This window comes from Hyla sarda (assembly GCF_029499605.1).
Source record: "Hyla sarda isolate aHylSar1 chromosome 1 unlocalized genomic scaffold, aHylSar1.hap1 SUPER_1_unloc_7, whole genome shotgun sequence".
Taxonomy (NCBI): Eukaryota; Metazoa; Chordata; class Amphibia; order Anura; family Hylidae; genus Hyla; species Hyla sarda.
In genome coordinates, this window is record NW_026607593.1 from 643,566 (window position 1) to 659,473 (window position 15,908).

Below are 15,908 nucleotides of genomic sequence, written 5' to 3' on the forward strand. Positions count from 1 at the left end.
TAAAATATAACATTATGTATCCCAGTATCCCATACGGTAAATGACATAAATGTAAACAAAATACCAAACCACAAAATTACAATTTTTATAATATCCCAGAAAAAAAAGTTGAAATGCGATTAAAAAGTCAGATCCATACCAAAATGGTACAAAAAACTGATTATTGAGCAAAACATTTGCCCTCATACAGCCTGGTATGCGAAAAAAAGAAAAAAGAAAGCTACAGGGGTCAAGAAATGGCAATTAAAAGAAATCGAAAAAAAGTTCTGAATTTTTTTTTTAATTAATAAAACATGACAGAAGCTCTACAGATCTGGTATTGGTGTAATCAGGCGACTAAAGTATCAAAACAACATGTTACCTCAACCACAAGGTGAATGGTGTTGAAAAGGAAAACACCAAATCTGCTAAATTATCTTTTACTATTTCAATTTCACTTCACCGATTATCTATATATATATATATATATATATATATATATATATATATATATCTATATATATACAAAAAGAGAAGACCTGACTCTCTGACTCCTCAACGCCCAGCCTAAACCCTTGGACCTAGAAAGCTGAATTTTTTCACAGGTGTTGTATTTAAGACGTAGACGAGGAATAAGAAAGGATTTTTCTAAATTCAACCCTTAAGGGGGTGAAAGTTTGTATGGAAGTCCGTCATTTTTGAAGCTAGAAGCATGAAACTTTGTTTTTGGGCTAACAATTAGAGATAAAGAAGCACGTGTTTAAACGATTTCTAATATTCCCCCCCCTGAAGGGGTGAAACGGGGGTTCAAAGTTTGTATTGATTAAGATTAGGTTGAATGCGCCATGCACGCGCTGCACCCAGACAGTATATAAGCAGCGCGAGAAGGCGGGTTCCCCTGCGTGCAAACTCGGTAGAAGTCCTCGAAGGATGTCGATCTTCAATTCCATGGAACAGCAGACGTAATGTTTGGTAGAATTCGGGTTGTTTGGACGCCCATAGACTTTACCCCAGAGCGGCCTCATTGCTATAGGATCGTAAAAAGTAGATCCATGTTACCCCAAATTTAACGAGAGCGAAGCCGCTAGTATATTTATATATATATATATCTTTGGTTCGGAGAATATGTTCTTGAAAAATTAAAAGGTATCATTATAGTAGGTAGTTATGGTTATTATCGGGTGAGGAGGAAAGAACGAGAGGGTAAAAACGAAAATTGGCCGGACAAGTGGATCCTCAGGAGGGACAAGTAGATTTTGCTCCGTTTTAGTCCCGTGGACAAGTAGTTTTTTCATTAAATTTCCTCACCCCTGACCATATATAATACTCTTCTCCTACCATGTAAACTATAGTGATGACATCGCTGGATCGGTGACTACGTCCTAAGAAAACTTTTATTAACAATTGGGAACAAGTTTGGAGATGCAGTATATGATATATGTATAAATGTCAGATATCCTATGTACATGGTGAATATATAGATGTGTTATCTGCATCATTTACTGCTCTGAATTGGCTTCTCTCATGTGTGAATTCTTAGATGTCTAAGGTGTTGATTTCTCAATAAAACATTTCCCACATTATGAGCATGAATATGGCTTCTACCCTGTGTGAGTTTTCTGATGTTTAAGAAGATTTGATTGACAAGTAAAACATTTCTCACATTCTACAAATAAAAATGGCTTCTCTCCTGTGTGAGTTCTTTGATGTTGAATAAGACTTGTTTGATCAGTAAAACATTTCCCACATTCTGCACATGAAAAGGGCTTCACCCCTGTGTGAGTTCTTTGATGTTTAACAAGATCTGATTTCTGAGCAAAACATTTTCCACATTCTGAACAGGAAAATGGCTTCTCTCCTGTGTGAGTTCTTTGATGTACAACAAGATATGATTTCTTAGTAAAACATTTCTCACATTCTACACATGAAAATGGCTTCTCTCCTGTGTGAATTCGTTCATGATTAACAAGATTTGATTGCTGAGTAAAACATTTCCCACATTCTGAACATGAAAATGGCTTCTCCCCTGTGTGAGTTCTTTGATGTTTTATAAGAGCTGATTTCTGAGTATAACATTTTTCACATTCTGAACATGAAAAGGTTTGTTCCCCTGTGTGAGTTCTTTGATGTTGAACAAGATGTGATTTCCGGTTAAAACTTTTTTCACATTCTGAACATGAAAATGGCTTCTCTCCTGTATGAGTTCTTTGATGTACAACAAGATATGATTTCTTAATAAAACATTTATCACATTCTACACATGAAAATGGCTTCTCCCCTGTGTGAGTTCTTTGATGTTTTATAAGATCTGATTTCTGAGTACAACATTTTCCACATTCTGAACATGAAAATGTTTTTCCCCCTGTGTGAGTTCTTTGATGTTGAACAAGATGTGATTTCCGATTAAAACATTTTTCACATTCTGAACATGAAAATGGCTTCTCTCCTGTGTGAGTTCTTTGATGTACAACAAGAACTGATTTAAATATAAAACATTTCCCACATTCTGAGCATGAATATGGTTTCTTTCCTGTATGAGCTCGTTGATGTCCAACATTCCTTCTGTGACTATTATTTTGCAGAACCTCCTGTGATGACTGAGAAGACAGGACCTGTATATAAGGATGAGATGACAGATCTTGGCTGTGAAGGGCTGAGGGTGTATCTGGGATAATGGAATGTTCTTCATATGTATCTTGTGTGATATCATCATCTGCTTTATAATCTGAAGATATAAGATTCTCCTCTGATCTCCAGGTACAATTATCTAGCAAGAATAAAACAGATTTTATCAGTATTAACCCTTTAACCCCTTAAGGACTCGGCCCATTTGGACCTTAAGGACTCAGACAATTTTATTTTTACGCTTTCGTTTTTTCCTCCTCCCCTTCAAAAAATCATAACTCTTTTATATTTTCATCCACAGACTAGTATGGGGGCTTGTTTTTTGCGGGACCAGTTGTCCGTTGTAATGCCATCACTCACTTTACCATAAAATGTATGGCGCAACCAAAAAAAATACTATTTGTGTGGGGAAATTTAAAAGAAAACCGCAATTTTGCTAATTTTGGAAGGTTTTGTTTTCACGCCGTACAATTTATGGTAAAAATGACGTGTTCTTTATTCTCTGGGTCAATACGATTAAAATGATACCCATGATTATACACTTTTCTATTACTGTTGCACTTAAAAAAAAAAAAAAATCGCAAACTTTTTAACCAAATTAGTACGTTTAAAATCCCCCTATTTTGAAGACCTATAACTTTTTCCCTATAAGCGGCGTATGAGGGCTCATTTTTTGCGCCAGGATCTGTACTTTTTATTGATACCATAATTGCTTATATAAAACTTTTAATTACATTTTTTATACATTTTTTTGGAATAAAATGTTATAAAAAAAGCAGCTATTTTGGATTTTTTTATTTTTTTTTTACGTTCACGTCGTTCCCCGTACGGGATCATTAAAATTTTATTTTATTGGTACGGATATTTACGCACGCGGCGATACCAGATATGTATATAAAATAATTTTTTTACACTTTTGGGGGGTAAAATAGGGAAAATGGGACAATTTACGTTTTTATTGGGGGAGGGGTTTTTCAAATTTTTTTTACTTAATTTTTTTACACTCTTATAGTCCCCATAGGGGACTATTTATAGCAACCATTTGATTGCTAATTCTGTTCAGTGCTATGTATAGGACATAGCACTGATCAGTGTTATCGGTCATCTTCTGCTCTGGTCTGCAGGAAGGCAGATCAGAGCAGAAGACTCCCGGAAGGCAGCGGAGGCAGGTGAGGGGACCTCCGTCTGCCATGCAGGATGATCGGATCGCCGCCGCAGCGCTGCAGGCGATACGATCATCCTGTTAAGTGATCGCGATGCTGCAGATGCCGTGATCTGTATTGATCACGGCATCTGAGGGGTTAATGGTGGATATCCGCGGGATCGCGGGTGTCCGCTATTACCGGCGGGTCCCTGGCTGCGATCCACAGTCGGGACCTGCCACGCATGATGCCGGCATCGCTCTGATGCCCGCGGTTATGCATAGGACGTAAATGTACATCCTGGTGCGTTAAGTACCACATCACCAGGACGTACATTTACGTCCTGCATCGTTAAGGGGTTAATAACTTTTGAATTTTCTTTTTTCCTCCTCTTCTAAGAGCCATAACTCTTATTTTCCCATGTACAGAGCCGTTTGGGAGCTTGTTTTTGTAGGACCGATCTTGCATTGTAATGACACCCTACATTAACTGTGTGGTAAAATTATTCATCAGCTCAGTACGATCACAATGATATATTTCATTACACTTTAGTCCTAACAACAATTACAACAAAATTCATAGTATTTTTTTAATTACAACTTAAAATTTTTACGCCAAAAAAATTTACATTTTTATTATTAGAGGGGGTTTATTTACATTTTTATTATTAGAGGGGGTTTATTTACATTTTAGTCCTCGTATGGGACTTGTATAAGCAATCATTCTATTGCTCATACAGATGAATGCAGTAAATGTGCACTGTATTGATTCATTACATCTGTGCTCTATTGATAGGAGTTTCAAATGTTTTTTCCTTTTTTTTAATATATGATGTGAGCAAAATCGGCATTTTTGGCATTTGGCTTTTTTTTAAGATTAGGCTGTTGACTCTAGGGCATCAAAACATTAGATTTTAATAGTTTGGACAATTCCTTATTTGGGAATACCACATATGTTTATTATTATTATTATTATTTTTGTAAAATGGAAATAGAAGGGTGATATTACTTTTTATTAGGGGAGGGGCTTTTACACAATAGTAAATACATTTTTTGTTTTTTATTCCCCTTAGAGGACTTTTATACATAATCCTTAGGTTGTATTCACTGTAGAATATTATACCTATTACACAGCATTATACAGTGACAAGACTTTCCTCCGCTGCTCCCCCGATGCCTCCAGTATCCCGCTCCCACCCTCCGCAGTGTCCCTCTTCCACCAAACTAAAGCTCAGCTAATCGTCGCCCTCAGTGATGTCCGACCTCGGCCGGTGGTCAGATGAGCAGCAGTGTGATGGATTCAGTCACCAGGGGAAGAGGGGCAAATCCAATAAACCTACAGGTGGTGATGGGTCTGCAGAAATAGTTGTCTGAGCAGCAGTGCTGTGGAGGCGGTATAGAGGAGTCAGAGTCGGACGAAATTTTGGGTACCTGGAGTCGGAGTCGGCAAACAATGCACCTACTACTAACTATGAAAGAGGATCCGGCAGAGGCAATTCTCTTCCTGAGAACTCTACATTGAATTGATTTGCATTTAAAGGGGTACTCCGCCCCAGACATCTTATCTCCTATCCAAAGGATAGGGGATAAGATGTCAGATTGCCGGGGTCCTGCTGCTGGGGACCCCGGGGATCGCCGCTGCGGCACCGCGCTATCATTACTGCGCACAGCGAGATCGCTCTGCACATAATGACGGGCAATACAGGGGCCAGAGCATCATTACGTCACAGCTCCGCCCCTCGTGACATCACGGCCCGCCCCGTCAATACAAGTCTATGGGGAGGGGGCGTGGTGGTTGTCACGCCCCCTGCCATAGACTTGCATTAAGGGGACGGGCCGTGATGTCATGAGGGGCGGAGCCATGACGTAATGATGCTCCGGCCCCTGTATCGCCCGTCATTACGCACAGAGCGAACTCGCTGTGCACAGTAATGATGGCGGGGTGCTGCAGCAGCGATCCCCGGGGTCCCCAGCAGCGGGACCCCGGCAATCTGACATCTTATCCCCTATCCTTTGGATAGGGGATAAGATGCCAGGGGCGGAGTACCCCTTTAAGCCTATAACTACATTTCAAGATTAATATAAACCATTTCTAGGTTTTACAGATCTTGTTTTTGGTTCATATAGAGAAGATTTTTGTTTTTGTTCTAAAACAACCAAATAATGAGGTTTGTATATTTGAACTGGTAAAGTTCTTGTTCCTGATGTTTATGCCGACTGCTACTATCCAGCCACTTGATTAATTACATTAATAAAAAAAATAAAAAAATAAAAACTTTGTTGTTTTCATTGTGTTTGTCTTTTGCTTAAACTGTTCAGTACAGTAGACTGTTGGCTTCCCAGCCAGGAGTCCTGTGGTAATGACATGTCTGTCGCCTTTCTTTCCTTCCTGGAGTGTAGATGGTTGGTGGTTGAGACACAAGAAGCTCAACAGGAGGCAGACAGAACTGTAGCATATTAAATAGCCAGGGCCCAGCAGGGAAATGTGTTGCTGCTTGTTAATAATGCGGAGGAAGAGAGAGAACCCATCCTTCAAAGACTCCTTCTGTTATCTGGTACATTGCTCCATGTTGTGTATTGTGTTATCTGGTATATGTCTCCATGTTGTGTATTGTGTTATCTGGTATATGTCTCCATGTTGTGTATTGTGTTATCTGGTATATGTCTCCATGTTGTGTATTGTGTTATCTGGTATATGTCTCCATGTTGTGTATTGTGTTATCTGGTATATGTCTCCATGTTGTGTATTGTGTTATCTGGTATATGTCTCCATGTTGTGTATTGTGTTATCTGGGTATATGTCTCCATGTTGTGTATTGTGTTATCTGGTATATGTCTCCATGTTGTGTATTGTGTTATCTGGTATATATGTCTCCATGTTGTGTTATCTGGTATATATGTCTCCATGTTGTGTATTGTGTTATCTGGTATATGTCTCCATGTTGTGTTATCTGGTATATGTCTCCATATTGTGTTATCTGGTATATGTCTCCATGTTGTGTATTGTGTTATCTGGTATATGTCCCCATGTTGTGTATTGTGTTATCTGGTATATGTCTCCATGTTGTGTATTGTGTTATCTGGTATATGTCTCCATGTTGTGTATTGTGTTATCTGGTATATGTCTCCATGTTGTGTATTGTGTTATCTGGTATATGTCTCCATGTTGTGTATAGTGTTATCTGGTATATGTCTCCATGTTGTGTATTGTGTTATCTGGTATATGTCTCCATGTTGTGTATTGTGTTATCTGGTATATGTCTCCATGTTGTGTATTGTGTTATCTGGGTATATGTCTCCATGTTGTGTATTGTGTTATCTGGTATATATCTCCATGTTGTGTATTGTGTTATCTGGTATATATCTCCATGTTGTGTATTGTGTTATCTGGTATATGTCTCCATCTGGTATATGTCTCCATGTTGTGTACTGTGTTATCTGGTATATGTCTCCATGTTGTGTATTGTGTTATCTGGTATATGTCTCCATGTTGTGTATTGTGTTATCTGGTATATGTCTCCATGTTGTATATTGTGTTATCTGGTATATGTCTCCATGTTGTGTATTGTGTTATCTGGTATATGTCTCCATGTTGTGTATTGTGTTATCTGGTATATATCTCCATGTTGTGTATTGTGTTATCTGGTATATGTCTCCATGTTGTGTATTGTGTTATCTGGTATATGTCTCCATGTTGTGTATTGTATTATCTGGTATATGTCTCACATGTTGTGTATTGTGTTATCTGGTATATGTCTCATTGTTTTCTATACTATTCTCTAGATTCATATTAGTTTGCATTTTACCTAATGTAGGAAAGACTAACAGGACACAGAGCTTAAAGAATACACAAACAATTATTTTGGCCGGTGACTGAATAGATTCTGTGACCCTTCTCTATATTTAGTGGTCACTACTTACCTGGGTGGTTACTTGTAGAAATGTCCTCCTTATACTGCTCATCACCGCTCACATCTGTCTCTTCTTCTACTTTTACTATTATGTCTGGAGCGTTAATATAGATCAGATCTTTCCTTGTAGGAATGTCCTCCTTATACTGCTCATCACCGCTAACATCTGTCTCTGCTTCTTCTTCCTTTATATCTGTAGCATTAATATAGATCAGATCTTTCCCTGTAGGAATGTCCTCCTTATACTGCTCATCACCACTCACATTTGTCTTTTCTTTCTTTATGCCTGGAGCATTAATATAGATCAGATCTTTCTCTGTGGAAATGTCCTCCTTATACTGCTCATCACCACCCAAATCTGTCTCTTCTTCTTTTATCTCTGTAGCATTAATGTGGATCAGATCTTTCTCTTTAGGAATATTTTCCTTATACTGCACATCACCGCTCACATCTGTCTCATCTTCTTCCTTTATGTCTGTAGCATTATTATAGATCAGATCTTTCTCTGTAAGAATGTCCTCCTTATACTGCTCATCACCGCTCACATATGCCTCTAGAGCATTAATATTCTTCCGATCTTCTCCCTAATTCATAAAATGTATAACAAATATTATAAAAGTCATCAGACAATAGAAAAAGTCACGTGGGATGTTATAGATGAGGAGACATGGAGGGTGAGGGGACTGACCACAAGAGCTTCACAGCCCTTCTACAGATCATAGGGAATATCTCCATCTACCTGATCATCCTGTGGAAGAAGAGGACGGGGACACCTCTCTGGTGCTGTTCTCTTACTGGATCTGACTGTAGGGAACACATACAGAGACTGAATTCATTCTTTACATACAAATAATGAGAGGACGTGTGTATATAGTCATGTCTATTACCTGGTGATGTGAGGGGCTGCTGATCCTCCACCATGACCTGATCCTTGTACTGATCCTTGTGTCCTTCTACATACTCCCACTCCTCCATGGAGAAATAGACCGCCACGTCCTGACACCTTATAGGAACCTGACACATAATGATACAGTCATCACCCCGACCCCTCCAGTGGTGTTACTGTATAATGTCCCAGCATTCCCAGCAGTGTCACCTCTCCAGTCATCACCAGACCCCTCCATTACTGTATAATGTCCCAGCAGTGTCACCTCTCCAGTCATCACCAGACCCCCCCCCCCATTACTGTATAATGTCCCAGCATTCCCAGCAGTGTCACCTCTCCAGTCATCACCAGACCCCTCCATTACTGTATAATGTCCCAGCAGTGTCACCTCTCCAGTCATCACCAGACCCCTCCATTACTGTATAATGTCCCAGCATTCCCAGCAGTGTCTCCTCTCCAGTCATCACCAGACCCCTCCATTACTGTATAATGTCCCAGCAGTGTCACCTCTCCAGTCATCACCAGACCCCTCCATTACTGTATAATGTCCCAGCAATGTCACCTCTCCAGTCATCACCAGACCCCTCCATTACTGTATAATTTCCCAGCAGTGTCACCTCTCCAGTCATCACCAGACCCCTCCATTACTGTATAATGTACCAGCAGTGTCACCTCTCCAGTCATCACCAGACACCTCCATTACTGTATAATGTCCCAGCAGTGTCACCTCTCCAGTCATCACCAGACCCCTCCATTACTGTATAATGTCCCAGCAGGGTCACCTCTCCAGTCATCACCAGACCCCTCCATTACTGTATAATGTCCCAGCAATGTCACCTCTCCAGTCATCACCAGACCCCTCCATTACTGTATAATGTCCCAGCAATGTCACCTCTCCAGTCATCACCAGACCCCTCCGTTACTGTATAATTTCCCAGCAGGGTCACCTCTCCAGTCATCACCAGACCCCTCCATTACTGTATAATGTACCAGCAGTGTCACCTCTCCAGTCATCACCAGACACCTCCATTACTGTATAATGTCCCAGCAGTGTCACCTCTCCAGTCATCACCAGATCCCTCCATTACTGTATAATGTCCAGCAGTGTCACCTCTCCAGTCATCACCAGACCCCTCCATTACTGTATAATGTCCCAGCATTCCCAGCAGTGTCACCTCTCCAGTCATCACCAGACCCCTCCATTACTGTATAATGTCCCAGCAGTGTCACCTCTCCAGTCATCACCAGACCCCTCCATTACTGTATAATGTCCCAGCAGTGTCACCTCTCCAGTCATCACCAGACCCCTCCATTACTGTATAATGTCCCAGCAGTGTCACCTCTCCAGTCATCACCAGACCCCTCCATTACTGTATAATGTCCCAGCAGTGTCACCTCTCCAGTCATCACCAGACCCCTCCATTACTGTATAATGTCCCAGCAGTGTCACCTTTCCAGTCATCACCAGACCCCTCCATTACTGTATAATGTCCCAGCAGTGTCACCTCTCCAGTTATCACCAGACCCCTCCATTACTGTATAATGTCCCAGCAGTGTCACCTCTCCAGTCATCACCAGACCCCTCCATTACTGTATAATGTCCCAGCAGTGTCACCTCTCCAGTCATCACCAGACCCCTCCATTACTGTATAATGTCCCAGCAGTGTCACCTCTCCAGTCATCACCAGACCCCTCCATTACTGTATAATGTCCCAGCAGTGTCACCTCTCCAGTCATCACCAGACCCCTCCATTACTGTATAATGTCCCAGCAGTGTCACCTCTCCAGTCATCACCAGACCCCTCCATTACTGTATAATGTCCCAGCAGTGTCACCTCTCCAGTCATCACCAGACCCCTCCATTACTGTATAATGTCCCAGCAGGGTCACCTCTCCAGTCATCACCAGACCCCTCCATTACTGTATAATGTCCCAGCAGGGTCACCTCTCCAGTCATCACCAGACCCCTCCATTACTGTATAATGTCCCAGCAGGGTCACCTCTCCAGTCATCACCAGACCCCTCCATTACTGTATAATGTCCCAGCAGTGTCACCTCTCCAGTCATCACCAGACCCCTCCATTACTGTATAATGTCCCAGCATTCCCAGCAGTGTCACCTCTCCAGTCATCACCAGACCCCTCCATTACTGTATAATGTCCCAGCATTCCCAGCAGTGTCACCTCTCCAGTCATCACCAGACCCCTCCATTACTGTATAATGTCCCAGCAGTGTCACCTCTCCAGTCATCACCAGACCTCTCCATTACTGTATAATGTCCCAGCAGTGTCACCTCTCCAGTCATCAGACTCCTCCATTACTGTATAATGTCCCAGCAGTGTCACCTCTCCAGTCATCACCAGACCCCTCCATTACTGTATAATGTCCCAGCAGTGTCACCTCTCCAGTCATCACCAGACCCCTCCATTACTGTATAATGTCCCAGCAGTGTCACCTCTCCAGTCATCAGACTCCTCCATTACTGTATAATGTCCCAGCAGTGTCACCTCTCCAGTCATCACCAGACCCCTCCATTACTGTATAATGTCCCAGCAGTGTCACCTCTCCAGTCATCACCAGACCCCTCCATTACTGTATAATGTCCCAGCAGTGTCACCTCTCCAGTCATCCCCAGACCCCTCCATTACTGTATAATGTCCCAGCAGTGTCACCTCTCCAGTCATCACCAGACCCCTCCATTACTGTATAATGTCCCAGCAGAGTCACCTCTCCAGTCATTACCAGACCCCTCCATTACTGTATAATGTCCCAGCAGTGTCACCTCTCCAGTCATCACCAGACCCCTCCATTACTGTATAATGTCCCAGCATTCCCAGCAGTGTCACCTCTCCAGTCATCACCAGACCCCTCCATTACTGTATAATGTCCAGCAGGGTCACCTCTCCAGTCATCACCAGACCCCTCCATTACTATATAATGTCCCAGCAGTGTCACCTCTCCAGTCATCACCAGACCCCTCCATTACTGTATAATGTCCCAGCAGTGTCACCTCTCCAGTCATCACCAGACCCCTCCATTACTGTATAATGTCCCAGCAGTGTCACCTCTCCAGTCATCACCAGACCCCTCCATTACTGTATAATGTCCCAGCAGGGTCACCTCTCCAGTCATCACCAGACCCCTCCATTACTGTATAATGTCCCAGCAGTGTCACCTCTCCAGTCATCACCAGACCCCTCCATTACTGTATAATGTCCCAGCAGTGTCACCTCTCCAGTCATCACCAGACCCCTCCATTACTGTATAATGTCCCAGCAGTGTCACCTCTCCAGTCATCACCAGACCCCTCCATTACTGTATAATGTCCCAGCATTCCCAGCAGTGTCACCTCTCCAGTCATCACCAGACCCCTCCATTACTGTATAATTTCCCAGCAGTGTCACCTCTCCAGTCATCACCAGACCCCTCCATTACTGTATAATGTCCCAGCAGTGTCACCTCTCCAGTCATCACCAGACCCCTCCATTACTGTATAATGTCCCAGCAGTGTCACCTCTCCAGTCATCACCAGACCCCTCCATTACTGTATAATGTCCCAGCAGTGTCACCTCTCCAGTCATCACCAGACCCCTCCATTACTGTATAATGTCCCAGCAGTGTCACCTCTCCAGTCATCACCAGACCCCTCCATTACTGTATAATGTCCCAGCAGTGTCACCTCTCCAGTCATCACCAGACCCCTCCATTACTGTATAATGTCCCAGCAGTGTCACCTCTCCAGTCATCACCAGACCCCTCCATTACTGTATAATGTCCCAGCAGTGTCACCTCTCCAGTCATCAGACTCCTCCATTACTGTATAATGTCCCAGCAGAGTCACCTCTCCAGTCATCACCAGACCCCTCCATTACTGTATAATGTCCCAGCAGTGTCACCTCTCCAGTCATCACCAGACCCCTCCATTACTGTATAATATCCCAGCAGGGTCACCTCTCCAGTCATCACCAGACCCCTCCATTACTGTATAATGTCCCAGCAGTGTCACCTCTCCAGTCATCACCAGACCCCTCCATTACTGTATAATGTACCAGCAGGGTCACCTCTCCAGTCATCACCAGACCCCTCCATTACTGTATAATGTCCCAGCAGAGTCACCTCTCCAGTCATTACCAGACCCCTCCATTACTGTATAATGTCCCAGCATTCCCAGCAGTGTCACCTCTCCAGTCATCACCAGACCCCTCCATTACTGTATAATGTCCCAGGAGTGTCACCTCTCCAGTCATCACCAGACCCCTCCATTACTGTATAATGTCACAGCAGTGTCACCTCTCCAGTCATCACCAGACCCCTCCATTACTGTATAATGTCCCAGCAGTGTCACCTCTCCAGTCATCACCAGACCCCTCCATTACTGTATAATGTCCCAGCATTCCCAGCAGTGTCACCTCTCCAGTCATCACCAGACCCCTCCATTACTGTATAATGTCCCAGGAGTGTCACCTCTCCAGTCATCACCAGACCCCTCCATTACTGTATAATGTCACAGCAGTGTCACCTCTCCAGTCATCACCAGACCCCTCCATTACTGTATAATGTCCCAGCAGTGTCACCTCTCCAGTCATCACCAGACCCCTCCATTACTGTATAATGTCCCAGCAGTGTCACCTCTCCAGTCATCACCAGACTCCTCCATTACTGTATAATGTCCCAGCAGTGTCACCTCTCCAGTCATCACCAGACCCCCCCATTACTGTATAATGTCCCAGCAGTGTCACCTCTCCAGTCATCACCAGACCCCTCCATTACTGTATAATGTCCCAGCATTCCCAGCAGTGTCACCTCTCCAGTCATCACCAGACCCCTCCATTACTGTATAATGTCCCAGCAGTGTCACCTCTCCAATCATCACCAGACTCCTCCATTACTGTATAATGTCCCAGCAGTGTCACCTCTCCAGTCATCACCAGACCCCTCCATTACTGTATAATTTCCCAGCAGTGTCACCTCTCCAGTCATCACCAGACCCCTCCATTACTGTATAATGTCCCAGCAGTGTCACCTCTCCAGTCATCACCAGACCCCTCCATTACTGTATAATGTCCCAGCAGTGTCACCTTTCCAGTCATCACCAGACCCCTCCATTACTGTATAATGTCCCAGCAGTGTCACCTTTCCAGTCATCACCAGACCCCTCCATTACTGTATAATGTCCAAGCAGTGTCACCTCTCCAGTCATCACCAGACCCCTCCATTACTGTATAATGTCCCAGCAGGGTCACCTCTCCAGTCATCACCAGACCCCTCCATTACTGTATAATGTCCCAGCAGTGTCACCTCTCTAATCATCACCAGACCCCTCCATTACTGTATAATGTCCCAGCAGTGTCACCTCTCTAATCATCACCAGACCCCTCCATTACTGTATAATGTCCCAGCAGTGTCACCTCTCCAGTCATCACCAGACCCCTCCATTACTGTATAATGTCCCAGCAGTGTCACCTCTCTAATCATCACCAGACCCCTCCATTACTGTATAATGTCCCAGCAGTGTCACCTCTCTAATCATCACCAGACCCCTCCATTACTGTATAATGTCCCAGCAGTGTCACCTCTCCAGTCATCACCAGACCCCTCCATTACTGTATAATGTCCCAGCAGTGTCACCTCTCCAGTCATCACCAGACCCTTCCATTACTGTATAATGTCCCAGCAGTGTCACCTCTCCAGTCATCACCAGACCCCTCCATTACTGTATAATGTCCCAGCAGGGTCACCTCTCCAGTCATCACCAGACCCCTCCATTACTGTATAATGTCCCAGCAGTGTCACCTCTCCAGTCATCACCAGACCCCTCCATTACTGTATAATGTCCCAGCATTCCCAGCAGTGTCACCTCTCCACTCATCACCAGACCTCTCCATTACTGTATAATGTCCCAGCAGTGTCACCTCTCCAGTCATCACCAGACCCTTCCATTACTGTATAATGTCACAGCAGTGTCACCTCTCCAGTCATCACCAGACCCTTCCATTACTGTATAATGTCACAGCAGTGTCACCTCTCCAGTCATCACCAGACTCCTCCATTACTGTATAATGTCCCAGCAGTGTCACCTCTCCAGTCATCACCAGACCCCTCCATTACTGTATAATGTCCCAGCAGTGTCACCTCTCCAGTCATCACCAGACCCCTCCATTACTGTATAATGTCCCAGCAGAGTCACCTCTCCAGTCATTACCAGACCCCTCCATTACTGTATAATGTCCCAGCATTCCCAGCAGTGTCACCTCTCCACTCATCACCAGACCCCTCCATTACTGTATAATGTCCAAGCAGTGTCACCTCTCCAGTCATCACCAGACCCTTCCATTACTGTATAATGTCACAGCAGTGTCACCTCTCCAGTCATCACCAGACCCTTCCATTACTGTATAATGTCACAGCAGTGTCACCTCTCCAGTCATCACCAGACTCCTCCATTACTGTATAATGTCCCAGCAGTGTCACCTCTCCAGTCATCACCAGACCCCTCCATTACTGTATAATGTCCCAGCAGTGTCACCTCTCCAGTCATCACCAGACCCCTCCATTACTGTATAATGTCCCAGCAGAGTCACCTCTCCAGTCATTACCAGACCCCTCCATTACTGTATAATGTCCCAGCATTCCCAGCAGTGTCACCTCTCCAGTCATCACCAGACCCCTCCATTACTGTATAATGTCCAAGCAGTGTCACCTCTCCAGTCATCACCAGACCCCTCCATTACTGTATAATGTCCCAGCAGGGTCACCTCTCCAGTCATCACCAGACCCCTCCATTACTATATAATGTCCCAGCAGTGTCACCTCTCCAGTCATCACCAGACCCCTCCATTACTGTATAATGTCCCAGCAGTGTCACCTCTCTAATCATCACCAGACCCCTCCATTACTGTATAATGTCCCAGCAGTGTCACCTCTCTAATCATCACCAGACCCCTCCATTACTGTATAATGTCCCAGCAGTGTCACCTCTCCAGTCATCACCAGATCCCTCCATTACTGTATAATTTCCCAGCAGTGTCACCTCTCCAGTCATCACCAGACCCCTCCATTACTGTATAATGTCCCAGCAGGGTCACCTCTCCAGTCAGCAGCTCCATCATCTTGTTGATGAGTTCTTGGATCTTCTGTTCATCCATTTCCTCATGTATCAGGGAGTGAGGTGGGGGCCCCGGGATTGGGCTCAGGGTTCCTCCCTATCCTTCACACACAGGGGCCCCACAGCGCCCACTAGAGGACTTCTTCACTACTGTGTAATCCTGTGTATGGAGAGACACATTAATATCACTACATACATTCCCAGAATCCCTCACCTCTCCAGTCATATCCATCTGTTATTACATAGATAAGAATGAGGTCA

At 44.0% G+C, this 15,908-nt stretch overlaps 2 protein-coding genes across 2 annotated transcripts in view; both read right to left on the bottom strand.

Annotated features, from left to right (window-relative positions):
- The window catches only part of LOC130298259 (oocyte zinc finger protein XlCOF7.1-like), a 149,820-nt gene extending 147,122 nt beyond the window's left edge, over positions 1-2,698 (bottom strand). The window contains exon 1 of the mRNA XM_056551187.1: positions 2,592-2,698. The gene's annotated coding sequence lies outside the window, so the exon portion shown is untranslated. The remainder of the gene's footprint in view (positions 1-2,591) is intronic.
- LOC130298258 (oocyte zinc finger protein XlCOF22-like) lies at positions 1,372-15,703 on the bottom strand. The gene is made up of 3 exons (XM_056551186.1): positions 15,628-15,703; positions 7,667-8,240; positions 1,372-2,746 (listed from the first exon to the last, which is right to left on the bottom strand). Exons 1-3 carry the CDS (start codon positions 15,685-15,687, stop codon positions 1,581-1,583), a joined length of 1,800 nt encoding a protein of 599 aa, XP_056407161.1. The 5' UTR covers positions 15,688-15,703; the 3' UTR covers positions 1,372-1,580.
- Positions 15,704-15,908: the final 205 nt, after the last annotated feature.

What these genes read in the sequence shown, in the direction of transcription:
- LOC130298258 (XM_056551186.1), bottom strand. Translation starts at nt 15,687, where the DNA reads ATGGATGAACAGAAGATCCAAGAACTCATCAACAAGATGATGGAGCTG. An exon ending in TGGAGCTGCTGACTGGAGAG is followed by an intron (nt 8,241 to 15,627) that starts GTGACCCTGCTG and finishes TTTATGAATTAG; the next exon opens with GGAGAAGATCGGAAGAATAT. An exon ending in TTCTACAAGTAACCACCCAG is followed by an intron (nt 2,747 to 7,666) that starts GTAAGTAGTGAC and finishes TATTCTTGCTAG; the next exon opens with ATAATTGTACCTGGAGATCA.